The sequence below is a fragment of the Diceros bicornis genome, chromosome 5, assembly GCF_020826845.1.
Source record: "Diceros bicornis minor isolate mBicDic1 chromosome 5, mDicBic1.mat.cur, whole genome shotgun sequence".
NCBI classification, from domain to species: Eukaryota; Metazoa; Chordata; class Mammalia; order Perissodactyla; family Rhinocerotidae; genus Diceros; species Diceros bicornis.
In genome coordinates this window covers 87,799,007-87,818,358 of record NC_080744.1, presented here as the reverse complement: position 1 = coordinate 87,818,358, position 19,352 = coordinate 87,799,007, and the positions used below count along the sequence as shown (strand labels likewise).

At 37.7% G+C, this 19,352-nt stretch overlaps 1 protein-coding gene across 8 annotated transcripts in view; it reads left to right on the top strand.

Annotated features, from left to right (window-relative positions):
* Positions 1-19,352, top strand: part of CHD2 (chromodomain helicase DNA binding protein 2) — a 117,141-nt gene that overhangs the window by 28,388 nt on the left and 69,401 nt on the right. For 6 of the 8 annotated variants that reach the window (XM_058542380.1, XM_058542384.1, XM_058542378.1 and 3 more), the window contains 10 exons: positions 2,845-2,952; positions 5,315-5,455; positions 6,926-7,059; positions 8,193-8,418; positions 9,759-9,859; positions 10,898-10,942; positions 11,109-11,287; positions 13,612-13,736; positions 16,395-16,611; positions 18,706-18,795. In XM_058542380.1, the coding sequence (XP_058398363.1) occupies positions 2,845-2,952; positions 5,315-5,455; positions 6,926-7,059; positions 8,193-8,418; positions 9,759-9,859; positions 10,898-10,942; positions 11,109-11,287; positions 13,612-13,736; positions 16,395-16,611; positions 18,706-18,795 (1,366 nt within the window). Of the gene's footprint in view, positions 1-2,844; positions 2,953-5,314; positions 5,456-6,925; positions 7,060-8,192; positions 8,419-9,758; positions 9,860-10,897; positions 10,943-11,108; positions 11,288-13,611; positions 13,741-16,394; positions 16,612-18,705; positions 18,796-19,352 lie in introns of those variants that run through there. The other 2 variants (XM_058542383.1, XM_058542385.1) reach the window with 2 other exon arrangements.

The following is a 19,352-nucleotide window of genomic DNA, read 5'->3' as shown; positions in this document are numbered from 1 at the left end:
TTGATTCCCTGTTAGGTATATTCCATTGATGTCCTCTTAGAGCTGGATCTGGCAATTCGAGTCTCTTTTTTTTTTTTTTTTTGGTGAGGAAGATCAGCCCTGAGCTAACATCCACACCAATCCTTCTCTTTTTGCTGAGAAAGACTGTCCCTGTGCCCATCTTCCTCCACTTTATATGGGACGCCGCCACAGCATGGCCTGACAAGCGGTACATTGCTGCACACCTGGGACTCGAACCTGGGCTGCCAGCAGCGGAGCACGAGCACTTGACCGCTACGCCACGGGGCTGGCCCCCTCAAGTCTCCTTTAATTTAACATAGGAAAAATTTTTTGATCACTGTCTTCTATTTTAGACTCCTCTTCATTGTAGCCTGGCTTACGATATATGTCTTAGTCAGGGAGCCTTCCTCATAAAATTTGCATTATATCAGAAGCCAGTAATCTAGGAATGGACAGCAGTTTCACACGTCAGAGAGCCCTGTACATCTGCAGGGTCAGGAAGTAATCTTTTTGTAACTAATCTCTCTTTTCTCTTCATCCCTTACACAAAGTGACTTAGTATTGCTGATCCTAACTTACTTTTTTTTTTCCTGTTCTTGAAAATTAAAACAAATTTAAAATAATCCAACCAATTTCAAATACACATACACACAAACTCACTTAGGCCTTTTAAGCCTCTGAGTGTTCAGATCCTCCCACGATGTGTAAGCCTAGCTTTAGTTTTTCCTGATTCTTTGGTCTTCAGTGAGTTATGATTGAGAGTAGTAGAGCTGGGAATTTCACGGGTAGCCAAACGGCTTATTCTCGCTTGGGCATTAGTTTCCTTCTCTAGGAGGAGGGCTTTGGATCAGCTGATATGCTACGTTTTTTTACATTCTAATATTAGAAGATTCTAAGTCCTCCTGGTTGACCATAAGTCTATAAATCTGCAATTTAACTGGAAAACTCTAGCCTCAACCTCCATTCTCTCAGTGTTGACTGCCATTTTAGTCTCCTAAAGTTGTAGAAGTGGCCCTCATTAGCTGCCCTGATTTAGAGTCTCAATTCCTGGTGGAGTTACATAAGTTACAACTAATGCTTGACGTAGATCTTTGTCATCTGATCTACTCTCCCTTAAGTCTTAATTGTTCATGTTCTTTCAAGCTTGTTTCCTGTGAAACCACTTCTCCCCAGTTTGACTGTGTGAACCCCTTCTAAAGGGTAAACTGTTCTGGACTTGGTCCAAGGGAGATTGCAGCCTCATGTGCCAATCTCCCAGTTGCTGGAGACATCTTCCTTTCTTCCTTCTTGGCTATCACCTTCTATTCCTTGGATTCTTTAGCAGACATTTATTGTACTAAGCTCTAGGGGAGAAGAATAAGACAGGTGCCCAGATTCTAGTTAGATATAAGGAGGTCTTTGTTTTAAAGAGAGACTGAAGTATATTAGACAATACTAATAGGCTTTAGTGTCTTACCAGTCTGCTTCAAAAAGCACGTTACCTGTCTGACTGATAGACCAATATGGCTCATTCTTTAGCTAGTTATTTATTTAACAAAAGGAGTATCTCCATTTGCCTGCCTTTGTGCTAAGTTCTAGCATAAAGATGAACAGAAATGGCCCTCCCCACAAGGAGTCACCTCCTCTGAGGGGGTATGAAATAAACAGTGCCGGTAGAACTTGAGTAATGTGCATAAAAGTGCTCCACTGCTTTTTCATGGAAGGCTTGAAAATTTTTTTTCCTTGAGACTCCACTAATTCAGGTGTAGGGCGGCTTCTACTTTTAGGAAGGTACTCAGGCAACTGCACATCAGCCACCTTTTTGCACCAAGCTTCTGCTGTTACTTTGACCTATCTCCCATGAAGAATATTGACTTGACTTTGCAATTCTGCAGCAATTGTCTTTTGTGTAACCTCATTTCCTACGCACAGACCGAGAGTCACAGTGGTAATTGTTTTGTTTACAGAGAAACCCCAGGTACTTGCCTGTAAGGCTTTTTTTCCTAGCTATTTCATGCCCAGTAGCTGTTATATGTTCCTTCCTTCTTCCCTACAGGTGAGAAGTGAGCTAAGTCCCTGTGATATCTGGTTTGGTCTTTAAGTAAACTTTAAAAATTGTTTGGGGGATAGTAGGACACCTATAGGGTATAGCTCTTTCAAGCCTTCTAAGATCTCAAGGAGCAAAGGAACACCTACTGTATCTACTAATTACTAAGAACTACATCTTTAGCTGAACGGATTATTTGGTAGGTGGTAGGTTTATCCTTGAAAATAATTTTAGGGATTGTATCCTTAAATATATTAGTCTAAAGATGTTAAAATATCTAGTATAGTAGTTTTCAAAGAAGCCTCTAACCAGTATCAGCATCATCTTGCAATTGTTAAAATTCAAACTTTTAGGCCTCACATTAGACCTACTGAGTCAGAAACTGTGGCTGTGGCCCAGAAATCTGTTTTAATACGCCCTTCAGGTGGTTCTGATCCATGCTAAAATTTGAGAACCACTGATCCTAGTGTATATTATGGCTTCAATCTTGTCAATGATAGTAGTAAATCAAAATAAAATGTGAGAGATTTAACAGCATTTTTTTTTTCAGAACAAATAGTTTAAAAAATACATCCTTAGTTCCAATTTTCATTTATTTTTGTTATCAGGGATAAAATAGGAATAGATACATAGTCCAGGAAGGAACACAACCAAAATTTAAATGGAGCTATAATAGATCTCTTTTAGCATAATATCTAAAATATACATGATCTGCCTTTTGGGTAATCAGATCAAAATTAGTTTTGTCAGATTCTTCAAGCTAAACAATCTTGAATTTATTTTAGAAAAAAATTATTTTGCTTTGCTTTTGATCACAGAGAAAAATGGAAACGGGAGCCCTCAGAAGATGAACAGGAACAAGGCACCAGTGCAGAGAGTGAACCAGAGCAAAAAAAAGTGAAAGCCAGAAGACCTGTCCCCAGAAGGTGCAGTGTTTGCTCAAACATCTCTGCTTCTGGTTGAGCTTAATTTGTGTTAGATTGAGGAAGAGGATGCAGTGCTAGGAGGAGAGCCTTAATTGATAGGATACAAAATGTTGTGATTCTAGGCTTTGAATGTCTATGGTTCACTTCTTGCCAGCCTACATTGTTAGCAAGTGATTAGATGACTGGGCTACTTGTGTTGATCATGGGTGTTTGCATGGTGTGTAGTTCAGAGTGAACCTTACTCTTTCTTACTCCATGGCAGACTAGTTTAGAGGGCCCAATGTATATTCCACTTTTAAAAAAAGCTCCCTGTGTATTTGACTAGTGTACAGCTTATTTTTGGGAGAACTAATTCTTAAGTTTAAAACACTGTTTGGCGGCCGGCCCCATGGCTTAGCGGTTAAGTGCATGCGCTCTGCTACTGGCTGCCCGGGTTCAGATCCCGGGCGCGCACTGACGCACCGCTTCTGCGGCCATGCTGAGGCCGCGTCCCACATACAGCAACTAGAAGGATGTACAACTACGACATATAACTATCTACTGGTGCTTCAGGGGGAAAAAAAAGGAGGAGGATTGGCAATAGATGTTAGCTCAGAGCTGGTCTTCCTCAGCAAAAAGAGGAGGATTAGCATGGATGTTAGCTCAGGGCTGATCTTCCTCACACACAAAAAAAAACAACACTGTTTGGCTGGTTAAAAGCATATCACACTGTTTATTACCTTTTTCGTATAAGCTATATGACGTTAGCGGAGAATCTGATTGTGCGGAGAAGGAAGTAGGCTCAGATGGCAGGAAACTTTGGAATTTTTGATGAGACAGATGGCAACATAGGGTATGGTGATGGAGAAAGAAAGGCAGGAGGCGGAGAGGCCCCAGGAAAATTTACCTCCTTGCAGTATTGCTTACGATGGGGTTGGCAAGCTATTGTCTTTGGGCCAAATCCCAGTTACCACCTATTTTTATATGGCCTGTGAGCTAAGCATAGAGTTTATAAAGGGACATTTATAGTTTGATAATAGGGAAACACTGAATTTAAACCCCAACTAAGTGAAATATTATCCCTTCAAAAAGAATTCTGTTCTCATTAGTAGATATGTATCACAAAAAATGTACTTGATCATTATTTATTTTGAATTTTGTCAATAAAAAACGATCTCATCTCATTATATAAGTACCTATGTAGTGGCTTCACTTTTGCTTCTTGTCCAGCAAAGTGTAAAATATTTACACTCTGGCCATTTACAGAACACATTTGCCTACTGCTGGCTTAGGACATTGTGTCTGCCTCTCGACCCTGACCCCTCACCCCGTCAAGGAAATTCACCGACTAAGTTTTGTCTCCTTTTGTCTAAGTTTAAGCTCTCAGGACTGGAATGTCACTCTGGTTGTCTTGTTTTACCCATCATTTATTGAATCTGTAATCATCTATCTGTGTAGCTTTGGTTTCTGTAGATAGGAGAAAAACAGATAGATGTGATTGTGAGTTTCTGTCTCCCTCTTTCTCTCTTCACCTTTTTATCACTGATAAAAGAGTATTTGGGGATTTCTTTAGGAGTGTTCCTAAAGTGTGGCTCTCAGTCCTGACTGTGTAAGGAAGTCACTAAGGGGCCATCTGAGTCCTCAGTCTGGTCCGTAGTCTGTGGCAGGGCACAGTCTCAGAGGTAGTCTTCCAGGTATACTTAATGCACGTATAAGAAAAATATACGTGTAGTTATTGCTTGTCTTTTACTCCCTTTATACAGTTGGTAGCATTCCATGCATCTTATTTGTATTCTTCTTTCATTATCTTGGAAATCTTTGTACATCAGTACATGGAAAAACTCCCTTGTTCTTTTTTTATGGCTACATAGTATTCTGTTTTTTGAAGTAGTTCCCAGTTAATGACCATTTAGAGTTTTTCTAATCTTCTGCTATTGTAAATAATACTACAGCGAATCCCTTATCATCCCTGTATTGGTGTATATCTGTAAGATCAATTCCCAGAAGTAAAATTGTTGTATTTGTAAGTTTGATGAATATTTCTAAATTGTCTAGCAGAGAGGTACCATCAGTGACATACTGTATTGTGTATTTTTATGTCAGGTGACCTTGAGGAACAGTTGAGAACCATTACTTCAGAACCCACTTTATCTTCTATAAATGATTGAGTCTTATCAACATTAGAGTCACTTTCATGCTGAAAATGCATATTTCTAATAAATTAGAATCTGAGGGAATGGGAGTCAGGAATATACATTTGTAACATTCCCCTGGTGAATCCTGTTGAATGTAACCCTTGCTCTGGGAAATACTATTATATAGATTTGAAGTAGACACCAAATGATAAAGTAAAAACTTTGCCATTTTTCTCTTTTCATTTTAGAACAGTGCCCAAACCTCGTGTTAAAAAGCAACCTAAGAATCAGCGTGGAAAGAGAAAAAAGCAAGATTCTTCTGATGATGATGATGAAGACGATGAAGCTCCCAAAAGGCAGACTCGTCGCAGAGCAGCTAAAAATGTTAGGTAGGTTATGCCCCAGAAGTTTTTCATTAGCATTAGAATGATATTGTAGTTATTAGAACTTGGTTCTGATAAGTCCAGGATTATGCATTTCATAGGCAAGAATAATGACCTGTGGAAGCTCCAAACATGACTCTGGTCATTCCAGCTAGTTCCCAGACATTCAAGTCAACCTTTCTGGGCCCTAGACGTAATGGAGCAGAGATAAGCCATCCCGAGTATTCTGAATCTGAAATTCTGACCCACAGAATTATGAACAAATAAAATTATGAACAAATAAAATTGTTGTTGTTATTGTTGTTTTAAAATCGACGTCCTGAGGTTGTATTTGGAAATCTGGTCAGTGTTCTTGCAAAAAGAATGGTATTGGCCAATGGGAATATGGAAAGAGTAGCATAGCTTATTTCAAGCCTTCATTCCTGTAAAGAGAAGTGCTTCAAGTTCGCGTCCTATCGAGGTGGCTTAGTGACATTATCTTCATTTCACAATATCCTTTTACAGGAAAGGTGTTTGGATTGTATTCTCACTTGTGAATTGCTCTTTGAATCACACCAATTCTTCTGAAGTTCAGCATATGTATTGATATTTGGGTAGAGTAATTTTATCAAGCTTACTAATAAGATATGAAGCTTTAGTAGAAAATCAAATAAAGGAATATATAATGCCAACATTAATATTTTACTTTATGTGAATCAAAGGACATTAAATTTTCTTTCAGAGGCCATGCAGGCTTCTTTTGGTCTACTTAGAGATGGTGAAACTGAGTCCTGGAGATACTGATTACCTGTTCACTGTATCCAGTTAATCATTCCAAAGCTAAGGATTATGCTTTGAGTGTACTAATGTATAGCTTAGCACTTTTTCTTCCTACAACTGTACTAATTTCTCTTGTGTGACAGAGAAACATCAGAACATTTGTTGTTAATATAAGGTGGTAGGTTACATTTTAATATCTTATTACCAAGAAGTATGTTTATTGAAGTTTTCAACAGTTTGAGAATACTTAAATTTCATATTCTTATTATTAGGAGACAAAAATACAGGGTTGAAACATTTATTTAATCTTAGAAGTATTGCTTCTCTTTTGCTGGGGAAATAGTAGCAAATTTTTTGATTCATATTATGCGTTTTCTTACTTTGTAGTTTTCTTATTTACATAGTAGTGATGTCATTAAAAAATGAAAACTTAAGAGTGTCCTTGTAGTTTTCTATATCTTGCTTACACAAATTACTACAAATATAGTCTGCTTTTATTTTGAAATATGAGTTAGCCTTTCTGCAGTTATCTATGAACATACATCAGTACTTTTAGGGAAAAAAATGTACTTTGTGCCCACTGATTCTGTGGCTAATCTGTAAAATACCATGTTGGAGCCAAAAGGGTACGGTTCCTTATTCTGATGATGTTATGTATGGTGGTGTTTAATTCTGAAAAAACAGTTTCTTATTTATTCAGCATTATTCCTCATGCAGTTACAAAGAAGATGATGACTTTGAGACTGACTCAGATGACCTCATTGAAATGACTGGAGAAGGAGTTGATGAACAGCAGGATAATAGTGAAACTATTGAAAAGGTCTTAGATTCAAGGCTGGGAAAGAAAGGAGGTATGTGTTTTTGGGAATCAAATTACTTTTTATACCTGCTCAGTGAGGCCCACGTTTTATGTATGGTAACTCTGAAGTGATGAGTTTCCGTCCATGCCCATATTTGTTGGGAAATGTGGAAGTTTTTTTGATCCATTGTTTATGTTTCAGAGCTGATGATATAGGGATGTGTCCAATATGTCTTTGAGGTTTTTTTTTTTTTTTAATTTTTATTTGTTTGTTTATTTTTCCCCCAAAGCCCCAGTAGATAGTTGTAGGTCATAGCTGCACATCCTTCTAGTTGCTGTATGTGGGATGCGGCCTCAACATGGCCGGAGAAGCAGTGCGTTGGTGCGCACCCGGGATCTGAACCTGGTCTGCCAGTAGCGGAGCGCGTGCACTTAACCGCTAAGCCACGGGGCCGGCCCTGTCTTTGAGATTTTAAAATTAACAGAGTAAAGATAAGTGTTAATGTTTTAAAAAGTGGTAATGTAGCAGAGAAACTTGCTTATTAACATTAAGCAAATCTACTTTTAGTTAATTGTTTCTGAATTTCCTTGTGAAAAGTATCAAATTTGATTAAATATGTATTTGGACAACAGTGAAGACGTTTTTATATCCAAATTGAGATTATCTCATAATTCAGTTGCTTTAAAAAAAGTAACCTTTCTATAAATGAAATATCAAAATTAATGCCTAATTCCTTTTTCTTTGTCTTTTTTTTCCATCTAGCCTTATTTGAGGTTAAGGGAGTTAACAGAGAACTTTGAGTGGATGGGTATTTGGGGGGGAGATTTTTATTTTCTTACTTTGTTCTTAATATTCCTAGAAAGACAGATTTGTTTTCTGAGTTAGTAGGGATCAAAACAAAAGGATGTTACTGTTCATTTTTATTGTGTTTAGACACAAAGATTTCTTTGATTTCACCTGCAATTTTGGAATACATTTTAAAGTGTAAAGATTGGGTTTGCATTTTGAAAATATTTGAAATTATTGATTTTATTCATCCTGTATTGTTTGTGAGTTTCTGTTTATGTCAAGTCAAAGTATTTTGGTGCTTCATCCAAAAAGAGACTCTTTAGACAATTAACTTGGGAAGGTTTTCAATGTCTGGTTTAATATACTTTTTAAAGTTTAACTGAATCCTTTTGCAGCCACCGGAGCTTCTACTACCATATATGCAGTTGAAGCCAATGGAGACCCTAGTGGCGACTTTGACACTGAAAAGGATGAAGGGGAAGTCCAGTACCTCATCAAGTGGAAGGGTTGGTCCTATATCCATGGCACGTGGGAGAGTGAAGAATCCTTGCAGCAACAGAAAGTGAAAGGCCTAAAAAAACTAGAGAACTTCAAGAAGAAAGAGGATGAAATCAAGCAATGGTACATTTTCCATCGTGGATTAAAGAAATATATTTGTAGCCTGAGGAAAGGGAGGGGTTTTTTAAATAATGCATGGAGAACACAGCTATTTAGGATTTCAGATTTTGCCTTGATCATCTGAATGGGGAGCTATCCACAATTCCATTTTATAAAATTGTGACATCAAGACACTGTATATTTTCGTATATGGCCACAAGGTTTGTAGAGTTTAATAATAACTAGCTTATGGTGCATTTTTCACACATGATCGCCTTAATCCTAATAATAAGCCTATGATATTTATACCATTGTACAAAATTTATAAGTGGGAAGAGTGAGGTACGGAGCAACTCTGCAGGTGGACCCAGGATTGGAATTCCAGCAGCCCGAGTCCAAAGCTAATGTTCTTAAGCACCTTGTTATTTTCCTGTGGTTATCCTGGGGTAGCTTTGATGTCAGTAGTTAATATTCTAGAACTCTCTGGGTTATGATACACTTAAAACTAATTTTGGTTGTACACAATTTGTGGAAATGATGTGATGGAAACTATTAGATAAGTTCTGAAACTGATAGCCCACTGTGGTTTTAGTTTACTTATAGTCTTGAATGTGTGAGATTGCATATGAGAAATACGTGGGGCTACATACAGCACATACAAACCTAAACTGACTATTATTAGTCATACCTGAAGACGTACCTGTCTATAGTATAATGTGATCATGTTGTTTTGTGTTAGGAATAGGGACAGATGGGTTCTAATTCCCATTTTACCATTATGCAAAATGTGCTACTTAGTAAATCACTTCTTTTTCCTTTGAGTGAAAAATAAAAATTTGTATCCCTAAGATAGGGGTAGGTTGTAAAGCAATTAGAAATTTAAAATCCTCACAAGTAGAGTAATATCTGATTTTAGGTTCCTGGCGGTTGTCCTTTTTTAGAATTTTGGTGCTAAGAATAACTAGTTTTTCCAAAAAGCCACATTTAATCATTCCTAAAGCTCATATATGAAAAAAGGCATGTTTTCTTTTAAATCTGGAAGATGGTTTTATTGTCCTGGTCTGTTTAGATATATGAATTTATCACACAAAATAGTTATTTTTAGTTTTCTTTATAAATAGGCCACATCAGAGAGGAGAACGACTGGTGTGTCCTGAGTCTAAGGTTTTCAGGTTTTCAGTGTTTTCCAAGAGTGTATGTTGTTTTGTAAAATCTCTGGCCTAATTACTAGTAAAAGATTATCAAAGGGACAGGTGGAAGTAAAGACTGAGTTTCCTTTTCTACCTTTGACTTTGCTTTGATGGATGTGTATGGATCCCCCAAATCTAATTAGTGTGTACTTTTTCTATCTGTCTTCTGTCCAGGTTAGGGAAAGTTTCTCCTGAAGATGTGGAATATTTTAACTGCCAACAAGAGCTGGCCTCAGAGTTGAACAAACAGTATCAAATAGTAGAAAGAGTAATAGGTAAGTATGTGGCAACTTATTTTAGCAGTGTTTGGGCTCCAGGAATAATGGCTTTTGCTTTTGGGAGTAACGTAAATTAAAAAATGTATCTTGTAGGTTTACTTTTTGAGAATAGACAGATGCCTAGGTTTATTTTGAAGGAAAAGCTAACAAGATTTGTTGGTAAATTTGGATGTGGGGTAATGAGAGAAAGAGGTGTAGAGGATGATGCCAAGAGTTTTGACTTGAGCAAGTAGGAGAATAGAGGTACCATTTACTGAAATGGAACGATAAGGGAAGAGCTGATTTTTGGAGTGGAAATCAAGAGCTTAGCTTGATATTTGTAAGTTTGATGTACTTCTTAGTCATCTAAGTGAAGAGCATTGTGAAGGCTGTAGCGTATGTGAGCCTGGAGTTTAGAACCCTTAGTCTGGGTTAGAGATTTAAATTTGGGAATTTATCAGTACATAGATAGTATTTAAAGCCTATAGATACTATTTAAAGTATATAGATAATATTTAAAGATTTAATGACGTCATTAGAAATAGTATATGTGTTGAGAATAGGAAGTCTGAGAGCATTCCAGTTTTTGAAAGTCAGGAAGAAACCAGCAGAAGAGACTGAGAAAGGACAGCCAGTGAGATAGGAAGAGAGCCGAGAGAGTGGTGTCTGGAAGCTGAGTGATTCACATGGCTCGGGGAGGAGGAAATGCTGCTAGTCAAATACAGTGAAGGCTGAGACTTGATCCTTGAATTTGGCAATAGTTATGGCACTGGTGAAATGGATCCATGGAGTAGTGGGTTTGCAGGCCTGATTGGAGTGGCTTCAAGAGAGAATGAGGTGGACAGTGAGTAAAAACAGCTCTCCTAGGGAGTTTTATTGTAAAGGGAACAGACAAATGGGGTAGTCACTAGACAGGGCTGTGAGAACAAGACCATTTTTTCTTTTCTTTTTTTCAAGTTGTGGAATGGTAGAATATATTTGTATTCTTAGGAGCTAAAATGTCACTCTTTTATTGATTATAGTAATAACTTTCTATCTTATTTTCTATATTTTTAGCTGTGAAGACAAGCAAATCTACACTTGGTCAGACAGATTTTCCAGGTGAGCAAGGTTTATAAATGTTGTTTAGCATTTAAGAGCAGTTTGTGTTTTGCAGAGTGTTTATGGTTTTACCATATGGTGTTTCATTGCTTATATGTAGAACAGAATGTCACACCCCTCTTGTAATAGACAGTTGCTGACCTATAAGTTTTTATATGTGAAATAGCTCACAGTCGAAAGCCGGCACCTTCCAATGAACCTGAATATCTATGCAAATGGATGGGACTGCCCTATTCAGAATGCAGCTGGGAAGATGAAGCCTTGATTGGAAAGAAATTCCAGAGTTGCATCGATAGCTTTCATAGTCGGAACAACTCGAAAACCATCCCAACAAGAGAGTGCAAGGTGTGGTGATTGCTGGCTTTTGGTTTTCAGGGGAAGGATGTGTTGATACAAAGAGTTGGTCACATAGATATTGGGACGAGAAAAATATTACAAAGGTAAATGATAATTCTCCTTTTGAAGTGAAAAAAGATGACTTAACCTTGAAATCAAAGAAAAATAATTATAAAACAAAAGGAGAGAATGAATTGTGTAATGGCTTTGCTGACTTCTGTAATCTTGTAATTTACAGAATTAGGTATATCTAATTAGAAATATTGTGGAGAATACTTGAAAGAATTTGAGCACTTTAAGAGAAGTGACAGGAAAGAGGAGTGTCTCTGAATTCTAAGTTAGAAACTAAATATATAGGCCTTTTTATTTGCTAGATTAGTTGTACAAATCCTTTTCCTTTGTTGGAATTCATTCCATATGTAAAGTGGTATGCTTGGGTCCTCAGTAATAGAAGAACGTGTAAGACATGGGCTCTGTCTCTGAGAAGTTGACATTCAGTTCATGGCACTAAGCTTCGATCTGAAAAGCAGTTTGTAGTTGAGGGTCAGTGAGTGTGATAAAGAACATGTGGTCAGAGAGGTACAGAGGTAGAAGTCACTGAGCTCCAGTAATCATTGAAGGGTTTTTTTTTTTTTTTTTTTTTGTGAGGAAGGTCAGCCCTGAGCTAACATCTGTGCTAATCCTCCTCTTTTTTTTGCTGAGGAAGACCAGCTCTGAGCTAACATCTATTGCCAATCCTCCTCCTTTTTTTTTTTTTAACCCCAAAGGCCCAGTAGATAGTTGTATGTCATAGTTGCACATCCTTCTAGTTGCTGTATGTGGGACGCGGCCTCAGCATGGCCAGAGAAGCAGTGCATGCCTGGGATCCGAATCTGGGCTGCCAGTAACGGAGCATGCACACTTAACCACTAAGCGACGGGGCCGGCCCCATTGAAGGGGTTTTAAAGAGGAAGTTGTGGTACTTGAACTACCCTGGTCCTTGAAGAATGGATCAGTGCGTAGACAAACAAAAGGGGGCCTGGGTTATTGCTCTCCCATGAAAGATATTAAGAGAAAGATGTTCTTATAGTGCAGTAGGAGGAGTACCAGACCTCAGGGCTGGAAGAGAAGGGGAGGTGATGTTGATGAATGCATTTAGGTCGAAGTGTGTGTGTCTTGAATACCTTGAAGTATGTTTTGACTTTATCCTATGGGTATTGATATGCCTACCCTACTGAGTAGAGCAACAGGATGGAAACAGTATTTTATTTAGAAAGCTTCATCTAATGGCAGTGTATAGGAGACTCTCAAGTAAGCAGTTACTAAAGCTAGAAGGTCCAGTCAAGAAGATGTCATAGAAATCCATGAAGGAAGAATTAATGCGAGGACAAGGGAAGTAGCAGTGGGAGCAGATGGAAGAAGCATTGGGGAGACTTGGCAGAAGTAGACAGCCGGTTTTTGGTGGGTGAGAGTGAGGAGTCAGATTCCATTTACTGTTGGGGCACTCACAAAGAAGAGCTGAAACTGTCAGTAATTTCCTTATCAAAGACACTATTAGGATGATACTTACAATAGGGCACTAATTCCATAGAGTGCTAATCTTCAGAGAAATGCTCCCTGAAAAAAGACTTTTGTGGCCAGATAATTTTGGGAAGCATTCCTGAATGAATTTCTCCTGTGAATTCACAATATACACAAGCATGTTAGACTTTGAAAAGTCATGAGTAATGAAATTTATATAACTTTTTAATCCATTGTTTCCCAAACTGATTTGGCCACAGAATCCACATTTTGTGCAAACCATAGAGACATAGCTTTACTAGACTGCTATTCTTCATACCTTTGGAGGTGAAAACAGCTTCTTTTCTTCAGAAAACCAAACTCACATAGTTGGGCGTTCAAGGTAGATGGGCTGCATTTCAGAATTTACAAATGCTATTATGGGTAAAGTTCTGCTGCATTTAGCGTATACAAACTTTCCCAGAAGCATTGTTTTGTGCTATTTAGAATAAGACAACATAAAGATAAAGATAGGAGACTCACTGCCATACAGTGGAGACAATGTAAAATAAGTGCTATTTAATGATATTCACAAACTTCTTAGGAAAGGAGCAAGTTAACTAAAAAATATTTTGGGACACACTCTGGCTTTGGGAATATAGAACATGGTGAGAACACGGTGAAAGGATTTGTGGTGGGGTGGGTGGAGTTGGTGATTCAGATGTGCTATTTAAATTTTTACTTAAATTTAATCTGCTTTGGAACAGATCGTGTAAATCATGGCTAGCATCTTAACACAGGAACAGGAAGAAAGTTTTCTTCAGACCTGAGCTTTGTTAATTTTTGTTTTTCAGGCCCTGAAGCAGAGACCACGATTTGTGGCTTTAAAGAAACAGCCAGTATATTTAGGAGGGGAGAATCTGGAGCTCCGTGATTATCAGCTAGAAGGTCTCAACTGGCTTGCTCATTCCTGGTGCAAGTAGGTAGAAAAATATGTTTGAAATTTTCTTTACTGTATCTGGCTTCTTTATTGTTAGATGCAAAGAATTACTTCTTTCTAGTGTATATTATAGAAATAAGAAAATTATGTGATTGAGAGAAATCCCTTCTGGGAGTTTTTATGTATGTGTAAGACCATTTTAATCTGAAGTAAAGAGTACTTTGTTATTTAGTTATTTGGGGGTAATTTGTCATAGCCAGAGACCTATGTCGTAATATGTTATTCGTGAGTATAAATAATAAATAGCAAGATAATTTTGCCCAAATATTTGATGTGAAAGGAATTATTCTCAGAAGAAAGAAGAAAATGTCTTTTTTCCATTCATTTTCTTTTTAGGAAACCTTTAACTTAATTTCCTATAGCAGTGATGAAGAGTAGTGTGATCCCCCCCCCCCAACCTGAGATTGCTATACAGGCTACCCCATTTAGAGGAAGGTCGCTTGATGGTTGAGCCTGTGAAGTTATCCTTACTTTTTGTAACAAGACCACCTTAATCGTGGGAAAAAAAAGAGAGAAAGAAAGATGAGACAGTGATAGCACTTGAGGTTTAGAGGTACTTTGAGGCAGCACTCATAAATTTTATTCACCAAATTCAATTGCAAATTCAAGTAGTCCCTAAGTACCATGTATTAAGGACCCATCTAGGCCTTTGAGAATTTAGCGGTGAACCAAGACAGATGTGATTTCCCTCCTCACAGAGTGGACAGTGTGCGAGATACGTTTAATGTCTCTCTTACACATTCCTTCCTCCACATGCACACTCTTAATTTCTTCAGTGTTGTATAGTAAAGCACAAATTCTTATTTCAGAATTAAACTACAGCCTGGAAAGTAAAACATTCGAACTTCTTTTCTCAATGCTGAAAAGATGGTTTCTAGTTAAAAGAGATACATTTACAATGACTGTTTCTCAATTGAACCACCTGCTTTGTCTTTGTCCTATAAAATCTAATACATTATTTAACATTCACTTATGAAAATTAGAGTTCTTGAGCAGATGCAGTTTGTATGACTGAGAATGATGTAACTATTCTAAGTTGCTTGAAAACTGTTTTTGTTTGAGAAAACTATTTCTGTTTGAGGGAGACCTAATCTTCCCAAAAGATAGTTATAAAGCTAGGTGGAACCTTAAGGAGTTGTGTAATCTAACCCTCTCATTTAACAGTTGAGGGCTCTTTGGAACAAAGATGTCATGTACCTCCAAAGTCATACTGTGTTTCATGTAGAGTCCTTGGCCAGCATTTTTATTTTAAACTGACCAATTCAGAATGAACTGAAAAGGGCCCACGTGGCTGTGAGGCCCTGGTCACAGGAACCTTACATTGAGTAACGTGCTGTTTCAGAAAAACAGGCTCGTCAATTCAAATCTACTTTAGTGTGTGTATATGGACAGTGGCAATTTGCTGGGGAGAGGAAATGTTGGAGAAAATTAACCCTGTTTCCTCCCCAGTAGTGTGGAAGGTGAGAGAAATATGAGGGTAATTACTCAAAGGAATACGCTGTATCTGAACAGTAACTAAAATTAAGTGTACCTGAGATTTATAGAGGTGTGGCCTCCTCATTCTCCCTTCCCCCAGTATACTGTGCCTTGTTCTTTTCTGTACTTTTTCCCTAAAACTAGCCATTCTGTGGAACATAGAATGTATTTTTAAAAAATTTAATCTCTTCGTGAATTAAATGTCTTGCTTTTCTGATTTATTAAGTTGTCTTTAACTTGTATATTACTTTTAGTTGTCTCTGTTCACTGATTTTGTATTATATATGTGTAAACCTTCAGTGACCTGATTTTTCAAGAACCTTTTAATGTTTGAAACCTTATGTCATACGTGTATTCCTAATTTCCTGCCAAATGGGCTATTTTCTATTTCCTGAACACACTTTCCTAATTCTGGCCATTTCTTCAAATTTTTTCTTATGTCTGGATAATCCTTTCCTATTAGTATCCTGTTGAAATCCAGCTCATCTCCTAGAGCAGTGTTTCTCAAAGGAATATACCTGCATCAGAATATCCACGAGTGCTTGTTAAAAATACAAATTCCTGTATTTTGATTCCATTGGTCTAGGGTGGGATTCAGAAATCTGATCTGCAGCAGATTTCTGCTGCAGACTGTAGTGTATTTAAGACAAACTCCATGTACCTGCAGCATGTATGTCAAAGGAGTAGTATATGTGGCATTAAACAACCCAGTGGCATGCAGTGGAGTGGGCGGGTAATTTGAGCAAAGGCACATGACTGTCAGGCTGTAGGGTTCACTAGCAGTTATGATAGCCAGTCTGCCCCTGCTATCTGTATTGATGGAACCCAAGCTCATGGGCTTGTATACACCAATATGACAAAACCTGCTTTCTCTGTTACAAGGTATAGATGTACAAGACCAAAATGCAAAGTAACGAACGTAGTCTGAATAGGTTCTTGTAGTAATCCAAATCTTGATTAGCTCAGATTATTTTTTATTCTGCTATTTGTAGCTTCTACTTTCTTCTTACGTAGAGACCTAATTGCAGACGAGAGGAAATACAGTTGAGGCTCACAACCAGTGTCTTACTCGTGACATCATGAGGCGTTGGTGTCATTGCTATTTGTGCACATACTGTTTTTTTGTGAACTAATGATTTTTTTACTTTTTTCTTTCTGCAGAAGTAACAGTGTAATCCTTGCTGATGAAATGGGCCTAGGAAAGACCATCCAGACCATATCATTCCTCTCCTACCTGTTCCACCAACACCAGCTGTATGGCCCCTTTCTTATAGTCGTCCCTTTATCCACCCTCACCTCATGGCAGAGGGAGTTTGAAATCTGGGCACCAGAGATTAACGTAGTGGTTTACATAGGTGACCTGATGAGCAGAAATACGGTGTGTAAACAAAAAGAATTGGGATAGAATCTGTATTATAAATGTATTTTGGAAATTGAACTAAAGCCATTATAGTCTTTAGTAAAATTATGATTCTGACACTGTGCTATGCCCCCAATATTGGGAGATTTATGTATCATCAAAATGCAACTCAGATATTCTGTAAAACATATGCTTACTATTTAAAGAAAAGCAACAACAATACATGGATGGGAATATTAAGTTTTTCTTCTCTCTGTCCTGTATACTTTCAAGACCACTTTATTTATAAAGGATTATAAGATGGAGTTAATACTTTGTGGAATGTTAATATTATTTTTGCTATTTTTAAGCAGAGAGATATTACTGAAAATATTTGAGTTCTTAGAGTTTGTTTCCCAACCTTTTAAAATGATGAGTTTGCATAATTTGTAAGAAAGGAGTAATGGGAAAGGACAATGAACCATTCCAGGGCTGCGTAAATGAGAATTATTTGTCTGTTATCAAACTTAACTTGAGCATCAGGAACTTAGAACACAGAGGCTTAAGTTTATCTTTGTTTAGCAAATCTTTTCTTGATAATGACTAACTTTTTTTAAAAGCACCTCTTACGTGCCAGGCCCTGTGCTGAGTGCTTTATGTATACAGTTGGCCCTCTGCATCCATGGGTTTTGCATCTGCAGATTCAACCGATTGCAGATCAAAATTTTGCAGATGCGGAGGAATTGAATCTGTGGGTGCAAAACCTGTGGATATGGAGGGCCGACTGTATTCATTGTACTACACCATTTTATATAAGGGACTTAAGCATCTGTGTATTTTGGTATCTGTGGGAGGTCCTGGAACCAATCCCTCGTGGATCCTGAGGAACGACAGCATTACCCATAATCCTCACCATAGTCTTCAAAGTAGGTGGTATTCTTTCTAACTGGCTGATGAAGAAATTGACTCAGAGAGTTTAACACTTGTCCCCAGGCCTGCTAGAATGTGGCTGGGCTGGGGTTGGGACACAGATGTGTCTGGTCCTAGACCTTTGCTCTTTCACCACTGTATGTTAAACTGTTTTTGGGGGATTGCTTATAATAAATAAGAGCAAGCCATCAGGAATTCTCAAACCTTTGAGAGAGATGAGAAATATATGTTATCATGCTAGTTAAAATTTGTTTTTATTAAAATTGTGTAACCTAAACCCTGGCAGATTTTATTGCCCTAAGTTTGAGTTTCTAAGTGTATAGTAGTTCTTAGCTTCGTTAATCCATTTGTTAACCATTAAAAAAGAAAAAAAACTTCCTAGATTATGCAAAAAGGCTTCAAGCACTGCATTCAAAGGTGATGACAAAGAAAGTGAACTCTGAAAAATTGTGGAGTCAGGGAAGTTTTCTTTGCGATCTGCAACACTCGTTTCTTTATTCTTTCTTCCCGCTTGGTGGTGATCACCTGCATGCATTCCTCGTTCTGTTCTGTAGTTCCTACCTTGACAACCAAAGGGCAGGAGCTTTGTCATGGGCCATTATTTTGCTTGCTGGGGTGCAGTGACACTTCAGTATGAATGTGTTAGTTCTCGTGTTCCTTCACACGTTTTTTTCATTCGTATTAAATTATGTTTTCGTTCTGTAAGCCCCCCTTTCCTTTTTCTTGGGGGCCACATCTTTCTGCTCTATGATTAATGAAATTTCTGACCGAGCCAGAGGTTGGAATTTGTTTTACTTGTTAATAAAACTATTGCCCTACCCAAAGAATAATCAAATTATACTTAAGAAAATTCTCATTCTGGGAGATCCCTAGATAAGTTCAAGTCACCAGGGTTTAATTGCTGATGAAATGCTTTTTTTGGGTCAGATGTGTCAGGGTCAGAGGGGAAAATGTGAGAGGAGATGACAATTTATTTGAATTCTGGCAGTAAATTATTGGCAGCTCAGTGATAGATCTTTTAATTCTCTTACTGCTCTATATTTTGGTTGCTTATGTCAATTTAGAATGTAAAAGATATTCATTAAATTTTAATCAGATTTATTTTTTATTTGGCATATTTCTGTTGCATCTATCACAAGACTTGCTGGTGATGTAGAAAGGTAAAGGTAGAAATGATATCTTAATTACTGTTTTCTCTTATAGATACGGGAATATGAATGGATTCATTCTCAGACCAAAAGGCTGAAGTTCAATGCACTTATAACAACATATGAGATCCTCTTGAAAGATAAGGTATGTAATGGGTAGCTAAAAGTCTAAATATTGTAGTGTGACTTGTCTGAATGGTGGGGTCTGTGCCTCCCACTTGCCGTGTTGTTTTTCTTTCTTTGTTTAAAAAAGCAAACAAACGAACAAAAAAAAAATTCACAAAGAATATTAAGGTTATAAATAAAAGACACAACCTTACAGTTGAAGGGGACCTTAGGTTGTGTAGTCCAGTTGAATGAAACAGGCTTAAAGGGTATTAAGGACAGTAACTCACCTGAGATTCTAGTCAGTCATTGGAAACTGGGCTTGAGCGCCATCTCAGGCATTTCCCATCATATTATTGTTAAGGCATTTCTCCAGAACAGATGATATGAATGGTTTCTGTGAGGAGGACAGAAAAAATGAAGCTCTTGAAATTATCTCCTTTGTATAGTTACTAAGAAATGTATGTGGCAGGTGATCCCATCGGTGATAATAAGCATAAACAAGTTCAATTTGGTGGCTCTTGGTGTTTCTGTGCTTCAGGGTTGGGGTGGAGAATAGGTAGAGAAGAATCTTAATTCAGGAGAGACTGCAAAATC